This window comes from Diospyros lotus, chromosome 5 (genome assembly GCF_014633365.1).
Source record: "Diospyros lotus cultivar Yz01 chromosome 5, ASM1463336v1, whole genome shotgun sequence".
Lineage (NCBI taxonomy): Eukaryota > Viridiplantae > Streptophyta > Magnoliopsida > Ericales > Ebenaceae > Diospyros > Diospyros lotus.
The window spans coordinates 40,100,643-40,117,023 of record NC_068342.1 but is presented as its reverse complement, the minus strand read 5'-3'; the positions used below and the strand labels follow the sequence as shown (position 1 = coordinate 40,117,023).

The 16,381-nt window shown below is 34.0% G+C and overlaps 3 protein-coding genes across 3 annotated transcripts; 1 reads left to right on the top strand and 2 right to left on the bottom strand.

The window, feature by feature from the left end:
- The first annotated feature begins 876 nt into the window (after nt 1-876).
- On the top strand, nt 877-5,063 carry LOC127802353 (uncharacterized). The gene is made up of 4 exons (XM_052338107.1): nt 877-1,268; nt 1,737-1,963; nt 3,153-3,260; nt 4,701-5,063. The coding sequence occupies exons 1-4, from the start codon at nt 1,016-1,018 to the stop codon at nt 4,821-4,823; spliced, it is 711 nt and encodes a 236-aa protein (XP_052194067.1). The 5' UTR covers nt 877-1,015; the 3' UTR covers nt 4,824-5,063.
- A 138-nt stretch (nt 5,064-5,201) lies between these two features.
- On the bottom strand, nt 5,202-8,345 carry LOC127802352 (probable zinc metallopeptidase EGY3, chloroplastic). The gene is made up of 6 exons (XM_052338106.1): nt 7,557-8,345; nt 6,985-7,182; nt 6,655-6,879; nt 6,325-6,563; nt 5,860-6,014; nt 5,202-5,720 (listed from the first exon to the last, which is right to left on the bottom strand). The coding sequence occupies exons 1-6, from the start codon at nt 8,079-8,081 to the stop codon at nt 5,365-5,367; spliced, it is 1,698 nt and encodes a 565-aa protein (XP_052194066.1). The 5' UTR covers nt 8,082-8,345; the 3' UTR covers nt 5,202-5,364.
- Nucleotides 8,346-9,047: 702 nt separating this feature from the next.
- On the bottom strand, nt 9,048-9,908 carry LOC127802259 (uncharacterized). The gene is made up of 3 exons (XM_052337971.1): nt 9,764-9,908; nt 9,567-9,645; nt 9,048-9,373 (listed from the first exon to the last, which is right to left on the bottom strand). Exons 1-3 carry the CDS (start codon nt 9,779-9,781, stop codon nt 9,048-9,050), a joined length of 423 nt encoding a protein of 140 aa, XP_052193931.1. The 5' UTR covers nt 9,782-9,908.
- Nucleotides 9,909-16,381: the final 6,473 nt, after the last annotated feature.

Below are 16,381 nucleotides of genomic sequence, written 5' to 3'. Positions count from 1 at the left end.
CTGTCGCCGACAAAAATGCCCATGCAACGGCAAGGTGTTGACGGGACCCTCATTAATGTCGATGTGATCCATCATTAATGAGGATGAGATTTAAGGTGGACGCACAAAAATCCAGAAATGGCTATAATGATGTTGTTGCAAAAGGTAGGATGGGACCAACATGGACCGATCAAATGGGTCGAGAAGAAAAGGCCAGGTTGGGCTTGAATGGCCTAACTGCCCATTAATATTCTCTGGTATATAATCTTCTCGTTATGCTAACTGATTGGTTAGGTTGACGAACTACAAGAGTTGCTAGGAGTTCGCTTGAAATATAGTTGGGAGTTCGCTCGTATCAAGCCCGCTTGGTCCTGTGATCTGAGCTCGGGCTCCAACAATGTGCAAACTCGCTTCGACGAACTCAGTTCATGGTCTACTGGACTTTATGCGATTGGGCCGAGTTGCTAGGTCAAGCCCAGCCCATAAAGAGTAAAACGAAAAATATCTATAACAATATCCTAAAAAACTTATTAAAAGTAATCTTTAGATTTTATAAAAAAAATTTAAAAATATACACGAAAAAAATTGGTTTTTATCAGTGAAAGAGTGCCAAGTCAACACAACTAATTGACACGCTTAGAATACATAAAATTTTTATTAATATTTTAAATAAGATGATTGAAAAGTTATAATATGCTACTGGTAAAATAAAATATTTTAGGCAAGAATTACATAAAAAAAATGTTTTTCGAAAAAAATGTAATTTGCGAATTATGAGGGGCGAGGATGTAATTTAGCCAAAAATTTATTCTCGGCGTCAGCTCAGCCGCCGCTTCGCTCAGTCTCTGGCGCTATCACCTGCGTGTAACGTGTTCGCTTGAACTTGTTCTAGTTCTGAGCCACAAACAGCAGCCACAAAATCTCCCGCGCATGATAGACAACCGAACCCCCAATCATTCTAGAATGCGCCTTCCCTTCTCCCTTCTCACTTCCATCGCACTCAATTCAGTTCACTGCTTCCGTTTTGCTTCCGTAAATGGAAATCCGTTTGCAGTTCACCGCCATACCAATTCCGATTACTAAAGTCTCCGAGAATCCAAAGATGAGTCCTCTCCAGATTGTCGAATCCAGCTTGTCGATCCCTCGCTCAAACTCGCTCCCCAATTCTTGCCGCTTGTGTTCCCGATTCAATTCTCCGCTCCGACGTAGAAAGTCTCTCAAATTTCAGAGGCATCACCGGAGCTTTAAGCTTTCTTCTAAGCTCCAGGAAGGTGACGGCCAGAACAGCGGTCAGTTTTCTATTTGTTTTCCGTTCTAATTTTCCGTCTATTTTCGGAAAGCGTGTTTATCGGTTGGATAATTGAGGTTAAGAAAGTGAAGTGAAATTGTATCATTATGGGGAAGTTGGATGCAATTGTATGAATTTTGAGGAAATAAAGTAAACTTGTTTTGAACTAAATAAGATTAACTAGTTCTTGAAATAAAATTGAAAGTTAAAAAAAAAAAAATGTGTGAATTCAAGAAAGTAGGTGGTTTCTTGGCCATCGGATCAATTAGCAATTAAGTGCCCTTACAATAAGATCAATACAAGATCAACAATGACTTCCTCGGGGGTCAGTTTGTCGAGAGTAATAGTAATAATATAACAGGTAGATTTACACCTCACGTTACCTGTGGTTAACAACTTAATTTGATATGGAACCTTATACTTCCTTGTGTACCCAAATCCTTGACCTTATACTTCCTTTCATTTTCAGGTGAAGAACCTCCAGAGTCGTTGTTTATGAAAGAATTAAGAAGGCGGGGTATGAATCCCACTTCATTGCTTGAAGAAAGCAATAGGAGCGTCTTTGGAGATGAGGATATAAAATTGAAGGAAGAAGAGGGTAGTTACTCAAAAAGAAATGCAGTCTCGACAGATTATGAAAAAAGCTTATCTGATCAAAGGGAACGTTCCATGGCTCTGAACAGTGAAGGCTTAGAGGTTTCTTCACTCTCTTTCATATATCATTTTTCCATCTTTCTTGGAAATTGGAATGCTTTTTAACTGCTCCTAAGTGAATTTTGTTGTGAATAACTTGACTCACAAACAACTAAATTACACAGTTTGGAGGAAGAATTGTGCATATCCCAATGTGCCAATCCCACTGGATATAGCATATATTATTATTTCAGGGTTACTTGAGAGCTAATTTCTGTGGGAACCTCATGTCACTCTTATCTTTTGACTGTCTATAAAGTGGCTGAGTCCGTACACGGCTCCAACCCTGATCCAAATTAGCAAAACCGTATTGTCAAATCTGAGTTGATTCTTTTGATCTAAAGTATGTCTAATCAAGTCCATTTGTTTCGACAATATATTCTAAGAATCCCGTCAATGATGTTGATTGTAAAAATTGAAAATTCTTCCTTATTCCAGTTGGGAGTAGAAGCAGCAGCTCCTCATGTGTAAGGCTATATTTACCAATTATCTTTTGCTATTGAGAGTTGCACTACTTCCTAACTATTTCTGTAATGGAATGTGTCTTTTGTCACATGGTACACTTTCATTTCAAAAGTTATACTCGTCAATCCAAAGCAACCCTGGTCCTCTTGTGCAGGGGAAAACAATCACATAATACTGAACTAAAATGACTTAGGGAGAGTAAAAGTTTTGCAGACAAAATGTAAATAATTGCTATTGTATTTTGACATGGTTAATTTGTAGAAGAGTGAAGTATATTGTCTTATTTTGATTATCTAACTTTAAAAGAAAGTCAGTTTATGAATACCATGGAAGTCTTAAAGAGTTATCCATACACTTTTACCTTACCAAATTCTATTTTTTGAATATGTGGCTTATTGTGTTTATATACTATGTACCAGAATGCTCCACATACTAGGGAACGTGGGTGTTACAGTTGATAGCTCCCCCATGTTGTAACAGCCTCTCTATATCTACCAAATATTAACTGTTTCCATTTATGAATTTGATGGAACAAAACTGGATTGTTATTTCTCACCAAAAAAAGCCTATCTGCGTAAATAATTTCTATAAAGCCCCCCTTATGTTGATTAAGTTGCTCGTTAGATTAATCCGTTTCCCATCTGAACTTACTTTCTTGCCCATCTCCACTTGCATTGATGCATGAATATGAGAAACTCTGAACAGTTCACTGCTTCTGTAAATTCAGGGTTTGATTCCACGAGCTAAGCTCTTGCTATCCACTGGGGCTACTTTTTTCTTGGGATTTTGGCCATTGATCCTCATAACAGTTGCATCCTTCTCTGCTCTATACCTAGTAAGCTTCTTTATTATCTTTGATGTGTTTCCTAGTTAATCATTTCCATTACTAAGATATGATATCTTTTCATTGTTTGTTTTCTGGTGTATCGTGGAATGTGTTATCCATTACCGTTATGCACTTGTGGTAGTAGTTTGAAATTGGGTAGTCTTTAAAGAAGTGACTCTGGTCAGAATTTGTACTTCCATTGATCTTTATAACCTTCAATTGATGTTAATTTAGTACTCTAATTTATTTCAAAGTGATTGCCATTATGACTAAGAACATAAAGTTCAGAGACAGGGACCGTACTAATAATTTTCTTAAGCATAGGCTGACAGTTGCTAAAGTATTATTGAAATAATCAACCATATTTCTCGAATCATGATGAAGAGAAGAGTGGTCTGGGAAGACATAAGAGGAAAAAAATTATGGTTACTGGCAGTATTTTACACAACTTACTAAGACCAGACTTTGTTGTTATTGAAGATCAGGGAATGATATGGTTTTCTGGGAATTTTAGGGTCTGGAGTCTCAATGTAGCACTATAGAGTTGAAAGCAACGCAAGGTTACAAGCTTTGGCCTATTTGAGCGACATTTCCTAGCCTATATTGTATATTATCTGATTAAGATCCACTTCTTTTTATGGTTCAGAGCTTAGGGTTCTTTCCTTTCCATGTCACAAATACCCACAAAAAAAAAAAAAAAAAAGTGTGACATGTACAGTGATTGCATGCTTCTCTTTATGCCAGATGCATAAAATGCTGCGTTTACTGTAGTCCACAATGGAGAGCTGCTTCCAGGACATTAGCAACTAATTAGAAAAACTTCTAACATAATCTTAATGGCTTAACCTAGATTTCCATGCAAATTTTGCATCCAGTTGGCAATATCACATGCTCAAGATACAAAATTGAGGTGGATTTTTTTGGAGGTATCCAAACTAATGCTGACCCAAGTGGAAGCAGTAGCTACATGTTTTAAGAAAGTTAAATCTTGTAAAAGTTGTAGTGGGATTAAGGCTTGCATTTGTTGTTGTTTGTAAACATTCTCAATGTCGCCCATTGCATTGTCTGATCATTCCTCCAATTTCCAAAGGTATACGTGCTTCTCTGCCATTTAAGTCAACATATATTAGTTTGATTGGGGAATGAAGTTGCTGCAATGAATTATGCACTTGTAAGCAATCTTTTGAATGGCATAAATGGTTGTTTGCTTAATGCCGTAATGATGTTAGATTATTGGCATGAACAATAGCTCTAAATGATGTTTCCCGCTTAGCTTACCTTCTCTCTCTCTTTTGCTCTTGGAAATTATGTTGGAAGGTTGGCTTCCTGTTTTTGGAGTGTTTGCCCATAGATACCTGGATCATTCATGCTCTGTCAAATGCAATGCAACTTTGCTAAAATGCTGAGAATGGAATATTAATCATTTTCCTTTGCTTGAATCTTTGACAGTATTTTGGACCGACTTTTATACATGATGCAAGCAAAACACCTACAACACCACCCCAATATATTGACCCGTATGAGCTGCTGGAAGATGAAAGGATATCTCAGACAGCTCCACGGTTAAATTGAAGGGCAGACATCCTTTGATCGAACCAAACTTATTCAAGTTGCAGTTGCAGGTCCCTATTGTAGTATCATCTTCGTTGTCTTTATAATTCTTTCTCTGTAAAAATCTTGAAATTAGTAAGACCATGCCTTCTGTTTCTTGTCCTGTCATGCATTCAGTTGGACGATGTTATGATCCAATTGTTCTCATGAAACTTTCTAATCACGAAGGGCGGGCCGTTAGAATTGAAGTTTCTCTCTTCACCTGTATATTATCTGGCATATGTTTCTATTTGGAAATCACCATTTGCTCGATTATCACTATCTTAGCTGAATCCATGATTCAGTTTCTTCACGGTTATAGCCAATTACTTCATTTGTTTCCCTAGGAAGACAAGAGTACAGGAAAATTTTACATAAGATAATGCAAGGATCATATACAATTTCATTTTCTAGTACAAGTAAGATGTGAATATATCACATTGTACATAGGAATTCAACTGTGGCTTGCCTAGACTGAGAGATGGGAGAGGGGGAGAGAGGTAGAGAATCGTGTGTCGACTATTTACAGATCGTTCCTGAAAAATGGGGCACTGAAAAACGAGCTAGAGAACGTCCCCCCACCATTAGGGAAGAGAGTGAGGAAACAGATGAGGCCAAGTACGATGCCCCAAGCGTACCGGTCATCTCCCAGGGGAGTGATCTCATCCTTTGCCGGCACTTCTTCCCCACCCCGGAAGAAGGTTGCCAAGAGTCCCCATGCCAAGCAAAGGACACTTCCACTCAGACCCCCAATGCCTAGAAGAAGTGAAGTGGCAAAAGATAGCAACGTAGCAGTGCTTCTCCCAAACATGGCCTGTGCAATTCGGCCTCCCTCTAGTCTTCCACAAGGCAACAAGTTCAAAGAAGTCACCACCATCCCTGTAGAAGGGTCAGATTGTCACAGAAACTGTGAGCTTTGGGTGCACACGAATAGGAATCATTGTCGAAAATTCATGTTAAAAAGATTTGATGATTTTTACGTTGCTCGACGAGTTAATATTGTAGCTGGTTAGCTCACCTAGGAGTCCCGCAAAAGCAAGGGGATCGACCGGAACCCCCACGCCTTCAACCGCATAGGGCAACACATTCCCAAGATCATCCGAATATGGTCCAATTACAAATTGGACGAAGGAAAGCAAGGGGTTATTGTAAAAGAATTGAGGCCTTATATACCTGCATAAAATAAATAAATAAATAACTAGACATTAAAATTTTCAAATCAACTTATTTACATGAACCCCTTGTTTGGAAACTAGGACTTGTGGAAGGAAACAAAGAAGAGAACATAAATGTTCTTATATGTTTCTTTCTGTTAAATATCCTCACTTCAAACGCAGCCTAAAGATTAAAAAGACATTCAAATTGCACCATATCTATAGCTTTGGTTCAATTCCCTCTTTGGAGCCCAATGTTTGTTGGCTTGCCATAGTTAGTAATGGTTCAGGAATCATCCACAAAATGAGGGGGGAAGAATAGAACTTACAATGCATTGTCGCCACCATTAAAACTGCCATCCGCGACGAAAGCAGCAATAGCAAGTACCAAGGATGTCAGATACGCACTGGCTGTGCGCGCGACAGGAATGTCGAAAAGTGCCTTTTTGTTAGGCAGCAAAGACTCATAGTTATTAATCACTCCCAAGCATCCTGTCCAATTAGATGGCACAAGGACAGATGGGCTGAGTTTAACTCCATATCGAGCTGCTGTTACCCTTGTGGCTATCTGCAAAATATAGAGACAAAATCTCACATCCATAGTTTTAAGTATATTACTTGGTTGCATGAACCCGACAATTAGAATGCTGGGTGCATACCTCAGAAACTCCTAAAATGGAGAGGAAGCCACCAAAGAGAGGCACGACGTCAGCTACATAGTCATCCCAAGTAGCATCAGGCTTGAGGAAGAAGCCACTCATCAAAGCTATTGTCCCAAAAGTTGCAACACACAGAACCACTGCACTGAAATAGCCCCAAGGAGTGCTCAGCTTAGTTGTTTCAAACTGCAGGTCCATCTCTTCTTTTGGTTGCACCATACAAACCTTAAACAACAACAAAATGGATCAAATAATGCATACAAAACTACATTGGAATCTAGAATCATGAAAGAAGGTTGAAGATGATTGAATTGAATCATCTTTAAGTACCTGTTTTGTAATGTCATTAGTCTTTTCCTCCATTAGCCATAACACAACCGGCCTGCCGGCTGCTTCTGAGAGTTTCTGCTCTAATTTAGGTATGGCTTCTTCAACTGGTTTCCTCAAGTTCCCAATGAAAATTCCCCCGTCTCCAAATCTCCTGACGTCTGTTGCAAAGAATGTGTCGAACCCGAAACAGCTCTTCAACTGGCATTTCATAATCCTCACAGAAATTACACATTTTCCACTTGCAATATTCATGACAGGAGAGTAACAAAATCAGTGCTAGATTGCTCCTCAAATTGAAACCAGATAAGAAATTGATACAATCTTATCTGGTAAGCATAGTTTCACTGAGAATTTGTCTCGGTAATCTTGTGTTGAGTAGTGTTCAGAATAGAGGTAGAGGATCAACAAACATGCAGAGTTTTCAGTGTGTGAGTAACCAATTACAGTTGTCTAAAGTAAAGAGCACCTTGTCATGATAAGAGTGTGTGATTGTGTGATCGGGTGCTAACAATCTGAAATAATTATAGAGAAAACTAGTAAGTGATTGGGAACAAGAAACAAACAATTCTCACCTTGTTAAGATCAAGAGCCTTGAAGGTCTCCTCAGCTTTCTCCAACCTCTCCTTCTCCCTGGTCAAATTGTCACGAACCAGTCTGTTGAACAACCCCACAATTGGATTGCCACTGCTTTCCCTGTCGAGCTCCTTGAGCTTCCTATCGGCCCTCTTCTTCTCAAGCTTTATGGCGGCTTCAATGGAGGGATTACCCATGAACTTCTTGAACTCCTCGTCACTCTTCCAGTCCATTTCCTGCTGCTTCTCTCTCTCCTCAGCCTCCAACTGTTTCTCTTCTTCACCCTCTGTTTCGGGCTTCTCGGAAACTACAGCCACGGAAGACGAAGAAGATTTGGAAGTGGGCTCAGCTTCTTGCTCGGCTTTGACGATGAATTTGGCGAACCTTTTGGAGGACAAGGAGAAGGAAAGGTGGGTCTTAGAAGGAGGAGGAGGCAGAGAAATTACGTTCAGTTTCTTGATAGAAATCGAAGAGGAAGAAGAAGAAGAAGAGAATGGAAAAGAGGTGGTGAGAAGGTTGGCCATTGGAGGAGTCTGAGATGAAGAAGAAATGGTGGATTGGCGTCGAGAGGGAGAGAGAGAGCATGGCGAAGTTGCAGTGGATGATGCCACCAGTACTAATGGTAGCAATAGTAGGGACGAGAGATTGATCTAGAAATTTGGAGAAGATGCATTACAACATTATAGGTGGAATGGGTTTCGGAAGAAGAGACAGAGATTGGAGCCCCACGACAGATCTGAAGCCACGGATTTGGGTGGCTGTCCTTCATTCTGGGTTTTGGATTTTGATTAGGATTGGGCAGATGCTGATTTGTCGAATGGATTCTAATTCCCAGAAAGTTGTAGATTTTCTACTGGATTGGATTGATTAGAAGAAGTGAAGAACCGAGAAAATTATGGAAAAGGACAAGTCAGCCAATAGAAACCTCAAACCTCTTTTGTCAAAATTAATAATTTCAGATTTGTATTTTTAGTTTTTTTTTTTTTTTTGTATTTCATTTCTTCTACACAATTCTATTTTGTTTTCAATTTTGAATCAATTTTTATATCTTGTCTCTCTGTTAAGGGAGGGGTCCCAGAGGGAAGAAAATGAAAAATAACTAAATGTAATTTTCTATTCTCATTTTTAAAATAATATATAAAAACAAAAGCATCCTAACCTCAAGGGAATTAAATTGATTTGATGTAATTTAAAAAAAAAATGGTGAGATTTAATGAGAGAATTAGAAGTAACTCTATAAACTGTGACTTGTTTTAATATATCAACCATTGTACTCATTCTACTTAATCATGTTAAAATGGTTTGGATTAATACTCTAATTATATATATAAGATTAATTGTAGTTATTTATATGCCATTTACCCATAAATTATTAGACAGAGAACCTAACGAAATTTGGACACACACACACACACACACACATATATATATATATATAGAGAGAGAGAGAGAGAGAGAGAGAGAGAGAGAGAGAGATCTCATCAAGAACCTTATACCTCACTGTTAATAAATTCTATGACAAAATCATCCAAGATAGCATCAGCTATCTCCTTTCCAGATGCTATCTCCTTTCCAATCACCATCAGTAGCTGGAAATTTGTCCATTCCTTAGTTGCATCACACACATCCACATTCATTAGTTGGTTTACATCTTCAACACTGTGGACTTGAAGCAGCCGCAGCTTGGCCTTGAAGCACTTGTCATCTTGCTTTAACTCTCTCTTGCTAATTACACCCTTTCTCTGCTCTGTCACTACTGTTTGTTCAAGTAATCCCCCCTCATTTTGTTTTCCTAATTTGCTGGGAATTTGTTTTCCTGCAAACAAACACACATTTTTAGCTGTTTTCAAAACTGTTAGATATAACTTGAGCCACTCTATAAAGTTATATATATATAAAGAGGGACACGTCACCACTCGATAATCAGAGTCATTTGAAACAAAGAAGAGATTAATATATGGACTTTCCATTCACATTAAATAAATAATTAAGTTGGAAATTAAGTGAACCTTCATCATCAGATGGTAGTTCTTCTGGCACTGTAACTGGCTTCAGCTGTTGGCTGCTTTCTTCCATATATCTTGCTACCTGCGGTTTTAACATTATTCTAATGAATTAACCATCCTTAATTACTAATTACCACCATATATATATATAACAAGACAGCAACTGGGGCAAAGGAAGATAATTAATTAATATTTCTTACTGCTGGCTTGTGCTGCATTTTCGGCTTCTCTTATCTGTTTGGTTTTGAAAAAACTATTCATCTTGTTGATCGCTAATCTCAGTATCTTTGAGCCATTTGAAGTTGCCATTCTCTTCTGATGGGCAGTGCAACCATTACAGTCTGCACTGGAGCTGATCATCTTCTTCTTCTCCATGTATCTCCTCTCTGAGAGGTAATCCTGCAAGCTAAAGGGCTGCTGTTCTTCTTGAAGAAGTTGAGAAAGCCTAATTGCCATGGAATAATATTATTGAAGGTTCAAACCAAAGCAAAACAAAGCTCGGTTTAATCTGGAGATCCAGAGATGTAGATCAATGGTGAACAGTTATTCTTCAAGCTTGCAGTTGAGGTGAAATTAAGCTTCAAAGAGTCATAAATTATATATGTATGGCTGGCAAAACTCGAGCTGGAAGAAGAAGAAGCATATAATCATAAACAAGCTAGCTACATCATTAATTCTTTATGTACAATTTGTGTATGGATATCCCTCTTTGATAGACAAGCTACATTACTATGAATAATGTGGCAGTGATATTTTTATAATCATGAAAAATAGTTAATTTTGAATTATATGAAATTAGTGAAGCACATTAATTAATTAACTATTTTATATAAATTTTTTTGTGTAATTAAAAATTAAATTAGAGTTTACCAAATCCAAACTGTCCTTTTGTTTTTGGGTTCTGTGTTGCCAACAATATGACATTGAGCAGAAGTCTGCTTGCTGTCATGTTTACAGACCTTTTGTCTGCATCGCCCTTACAATTCTCATCAATGTTCTACAAAATTTGAATGTGCATGCATCTACTTTTCCTTGTTTTCTTCTATGCTTTTCCTAGTACTTATGTACATGCATGTATTGCCACCATCTCCACATCTAACGTTTTTTAAAATAAATAAGATAAAATTAAATTAAAATATAAAATTATCAAAACAAGATTAAAAAAGCTTTTTAAAATTTTTATCAAATTATTTATTAATTTTTTTAGAATACACCAAAAAACACATGCGTTATTTTTTCTTATTTATAAGAATCAAGATAAATTTATCTAGAAAGAAAAGAGATAAATTTATCTAAAAAAATCTAGATAAAAAGTTACGTGACTTATTTTTTAAGAATTATCAGATAAATTTAACAAACACTTTTATTTGAAATGTTTTTTATATTCTATTTTTTCTGATTTATATATTGATTAACAAATATTACTTTAGTGTGATTTTCTTATGATTCGAATAGAAAATTATTTACATTATGCTTGTTGGATTAGTAAACTCGTAAGAACTTAAAGAACACTCTTAATGTATGATTGATTCTCAACATTGAAAAGAAGTGGGTTGTGACAATATACATGTATTTTGCTATCCGCAAAAACTTATAGCTACCAGCCAAGATAAACTCAAGAAAATCATTATAATTTTTTTATTGTTAAACCAACTTTTCTAGTTCTTTAAGCTAAGAAGTTGGTTGGAGATTAGCTTGTTAGATAATTAACGAAAACTGAAAAACATGGTGTTTTGCTCCCACCCATGCACATATCTAGCAAATTTTATATATATTTTGTTAGAATTTTATTGACAATATCATTATATTTAAATTTTTTACTTAAAACTCATAAACTGTGTGACGTGAGAGAATTAATTCAAGTCTTATGGGTTATAATTAGATACTACAACTCGTTGCTTATAATTTATGCATGTGGGATGAGATGGGGGCAAATATTAGCTAGGGGGGATACCTTGTCTGATTGACTAGAGTTGGTGAGGGACATTTGTGCTTGTGAAGAAGATTGCCTATTATTTTAGAGAAAAAAAAAATTAAAAAGAAAGCCCATCCTGAGTTGAATGGGCCTTTCAGCCCGATGTCAGATAAATGAAGCCCAACAAGTGAATTTTTTTTCCAAAACAATAACAACAACAATAACAACTAGTTTCGACTCATCTAAAACAACTATGAGACCCCAAAGTTGGTGAAGACTTATTTACATAGATGATAAAACTAACACACACACACAAATTTTAAAAATAAAATATTAGTTTGATGAAAAATAAAATATTCAAGCACGGTTAAGTTAAAAAATAAAATATTCTAAATAAAAGTCCATTTGATGAAAATTGATAGTTGTAATTTAGTTTTAGGTAAAATTCAAGTAAATATCAAATTTCGTGTGATGGACTTGATGGTAATTTTTTTTTTTTTTTTGTAATATGGGAAACTCAAGAGTCCCTAGCATTCAGATGGCATTCAATTCAGACTATCCTATTCTTTTTAAAACTCAGAGTTTGCCTAGATCCAGTCTAAATGTACAGACATATTCATCGTGAATTTAAATTCAAGATCTGACTTCTTCAATTCAGCACAAAAATATAATCGAACTCACGACCTTGTGGCATTCCAAAGCTTTCAAGGGCACGATGGGGACAATCTGCGCTACCCCAAGTGGTTGATGGTAAACTTGAGTATGTTATAATTTAAAAGTCATGAATTAAAAAATATGTTGAGGGTATTTTGATAATTTATTTTATTGATAGGGTTAACTCCAAAATGCTCTATTTACATGTCTAATAATGTAGATATAGACACACCTTAGAGGTGAGATTTGTGTTACGTATGAGTAAAAAAATAAAAATTTCAAATGAACTCACTAAGTTATGATTTAGTTTTTATTTTTCCTTTAGACAACATTTAAATGAAGACAGATTTTGATATAGTGGTAAAATTGTTTTTAACATGTAAATACTTTTATTAGATGATAATAAATAAATAATATTTTGAAACATTACACCGATTAATAAGAATATTTAAATACTAAAAATAAAATACACTAAATACACATTAACGAGTGTTTTTTAACAAAACCCTTATTAAGTTTACTATAATTTTTTATCACTTTTACCCTTCCAAAACTTTTGGTTTGATTATATAATTTTTAAGTTTATTATAATTTTAAATTTTATGAATTTAAATCTTATTGATAAATTTAATTTTATTATTTAAAATAAAAAATATATAAAGGGTATTTAATCAAATTGATTTATTTATGGACTTTAAAATGGAATATTTATTTATATAATAGAACATAAATTATCTTTGTTTTGAACTGCTTGATAATTGGGAGTTGGCATTATAAAATGTCAACTTTCACGTAACAGATAATTTAATTCATGAGTATACTTCATGCATTTTAAACTATTATTTGAAGAGTAACTACGTGTTTTTATCATAAAATATTGATATTCACACAGAAAGTCAAATAATGCTTAGGAATGTATACAAATATTCAAAGACTGAAGTAAATGGGTCGTTGTCCTCTCAATTATTATTTAGGTGAATTAACAGGGTGTTTTCATCATAAAATGTTGACGCTCAGTCAAAAGCCTTAATATTATTAAGGAGGGAAAAGAAGTTTGATGTTCATTATTCTCTTTAAATATTATTTAAGTAAGTAGTTGGGTGTTACAATCATAAATGTTAATATTCATGTCAAAAGTCTTATAATTCTTAGGAGATGAGAAAAGTGTAGATTATGTGTATAATTATAAGAGCGATAATTTAAAGACTTCTTCTGACATATTTCATATTTTTTCTATGTTTAAAGAACGTACAATTGTATATAAATAGTTTAGAGATAGTTTTAGTCTTTTTATTCAGTTTTTTTTGTGATGCTCGGGATATGTGCTAACAAAAAATGTAAATGCTTTGTGATTTTTTTTCAATGAATACTTACTTAAAAAATCAAACTTTACATTTAAATTGAGTCATTTTTTCAATATCTTAATATTAAAAGTGTAAGTCATATTTAAAATCAGTCCTACACTCGAATAAAAGAGAAGAACTTTTGTTAGCTAACAATTGAATGAATTCCAAACAAATGTAAAAACTACCTAATAAAATTAAAATTTGTGATTAGTGTTATTATTGTTGACATATAATTATTTTATAATTAGCTTAGTGATAGGGAACAAACTATAATTATAAATAATTAGAGACTTCGGATGCTCCAAATTTATGATGATGTTTGGGAGCGCTCCTACAATATTGATAAATGATGAGGTTTCCCACTTTGCCTTCACTCTCATTTGCTATGCACCTCAATTAACATGCATGTCTCCACTACTTTTTTTTCGATTGGAAATGTAACTTTTACACTTAAAAGAGAATCATACTTTGTCGGTCATATTTTTATATTGATGTATTATATTATGTATCTAATTAATAAAAATATATAATATATTAATATAAAAGTGTTACACCTAATGTGTTATTTCTGGGTATTTGAGGAACATTTTCGTTTTTTTTCTATTGACAGTGCCTTTTATTATTATTATTTTTTGAATTTTGAAAATAAGACTAGAGATCAACAAAATCGAAGAACGATGGACTAGAAAAAAAGATCAAATTATATGTATTTTAAGATAGAGTTTGCTAACCAAGATATAGATTGAAAAATGTAAAATATGAAAAATATTTCAGACTTTTGTCATTTTTAATGTATTTTTAAACTTATCTTGCGACCCTTGAAAAAAAAGTCACATAACTTCTTATTTGATATTTTTTAAATATGCTTATCTCTCATTCCTCTCCAAATAAGTATATTTTGGACCTTATAGATAAAAAAAAAAAAAATAACACACACACATATATATATATATATGTACTCTAATATATTCTAAAAAATTTAATAAATAATTTAATAAAAATTTTAAAATATTTTTCAATTTTATCTTAATCATTCTATATTTTAATTTAAAAATATTTTAACTTTATGTTAGTCATTTTAACAAACGTTACTTCAGCTAAAATCAACATTAAAGGTGAAAAAACTAATGACTCAAATGAAACAAGTATTCACAAGAATCCTACCACGAATGAAAGGGGCTACTAAGATGTGGCTTAAGAGTCCTAAGGGAATGACCACTAAGGGGCACGACCTTATTAATGCAAGAAAATAACCTCAAAAGAGTCATGATTGAAGAATAAAATTAAAAAAAAAAATAAACATCTAGAATACTTTTTCAGAATCACTTATAAAAAAGACAATCAAATGGCATGCATGTCTTTGATCCGACAAAGCTAATATTAATTGATTAAGCCCTGTTGTTTGTGCTTGGAATTATGATTAATTAAGTTTGCCAATAAATAGACAGACACTAAGATTACATGAAACCAAAGATTGCCGGCCCCAAATCAAAATGCTACCTTCTCACTTGTGACAAGATATTAACATATAATTAATTAGAACAGGCTAAAGTATATATATATATATATATACATAAATTCCCTTTTTAAGCACAAAATTGAAATTGAAGTGTGATATGCAGCCAAATCTTGTGAAGAACAGCAAAGCTTGAGCAGCTTTTTATAATAAAAGAAGATGACAATAAGTAAATAGCAGCCACAGTTTTCCGTGGAAGAAGAAGAAGCAGCAGCTCGTGAAGGTTGAAAATGGGGCAGCTGGGAAGAAACCCAGCTATATACAATAAATATATAATATATAATTAATGGGGAATGTTCTAGGCCCAAAAAAACAATCAAAATATCTCTCTTTTAAATCTCTCTACATGCGACACGTGTTCTGTAATATTTAAAATCAAATATATAAAAAAAATCAACTCAAATAACTACATCGATTTTCATTCAAGATCAAATCTTCCTTTATCCAAACTAGCTTATGAGTTAGAATTTAATCATTTACGTGACACGATCACATGATATGTTTATATAAAAATATAAATTTTAAAAAATATATAATATTATTTATTATATATAATTATTTTATGTTATTTCTAATACCAAATTTAATTTGATTATTAAAGAATATATATGGAAAGATAGAGACTCGTCCTCGCAAGTGGAGCCACAAACTTGAGGGCTACCACAACCATAAGACGCACTCGACGTTAGATGATGAAATTGGTGGTGGTCAACTCCAACCCTTATCAATAATAATAATAATATATTAATTATATGTCTTGAGATGTTGGGTGTAATTAAAGTTGCTAGCTAGACCCACTAAATGCTGACCAGAGAGAGAAGCTTCTTTCACCACCTTTGTATTTCAAACGCCGTTCACGAATTGATGTATGTGGATCTGTTTTTCAAGCCCACCAAATCAAACTACTTTTTTCTTTTATTTTTGCTTGGTATTAATATTTATTTATAATATGAGAACTTGGAGAAATTTTTCGATCCTAAACAGTTTTCAATTCAGATCTATTTTATCTTCTTTAAAATTTATGATCTGTCTGTTCCACACCTCTAGGTGAACGTATAAATTTATTGTGAGTCAAAGATCTAGAACTTAAACGCTTAGATAAATATTGACAATTGGTATTAATTAATGAGCAAAAAAAGGTAAAAGATATAGTGAAAAGATCTAATCGCTCAAATTCAATTGTAAAATTGTGATTTTACAAATTACTAATCAATTTGATAATTTTAAAAATTATTTAAAGCAGGTTTAGTTAGGTTTTGTAATTCGGTAAATTGCGAAACCAACCGATTGTCTTAATAAAATAAAGTTTTTACGATTTAGATTTTCATTTAATCAGAAAATTATTCATTTTCTTTAGCATTTATATATTATTGTAATTAGAAGAACA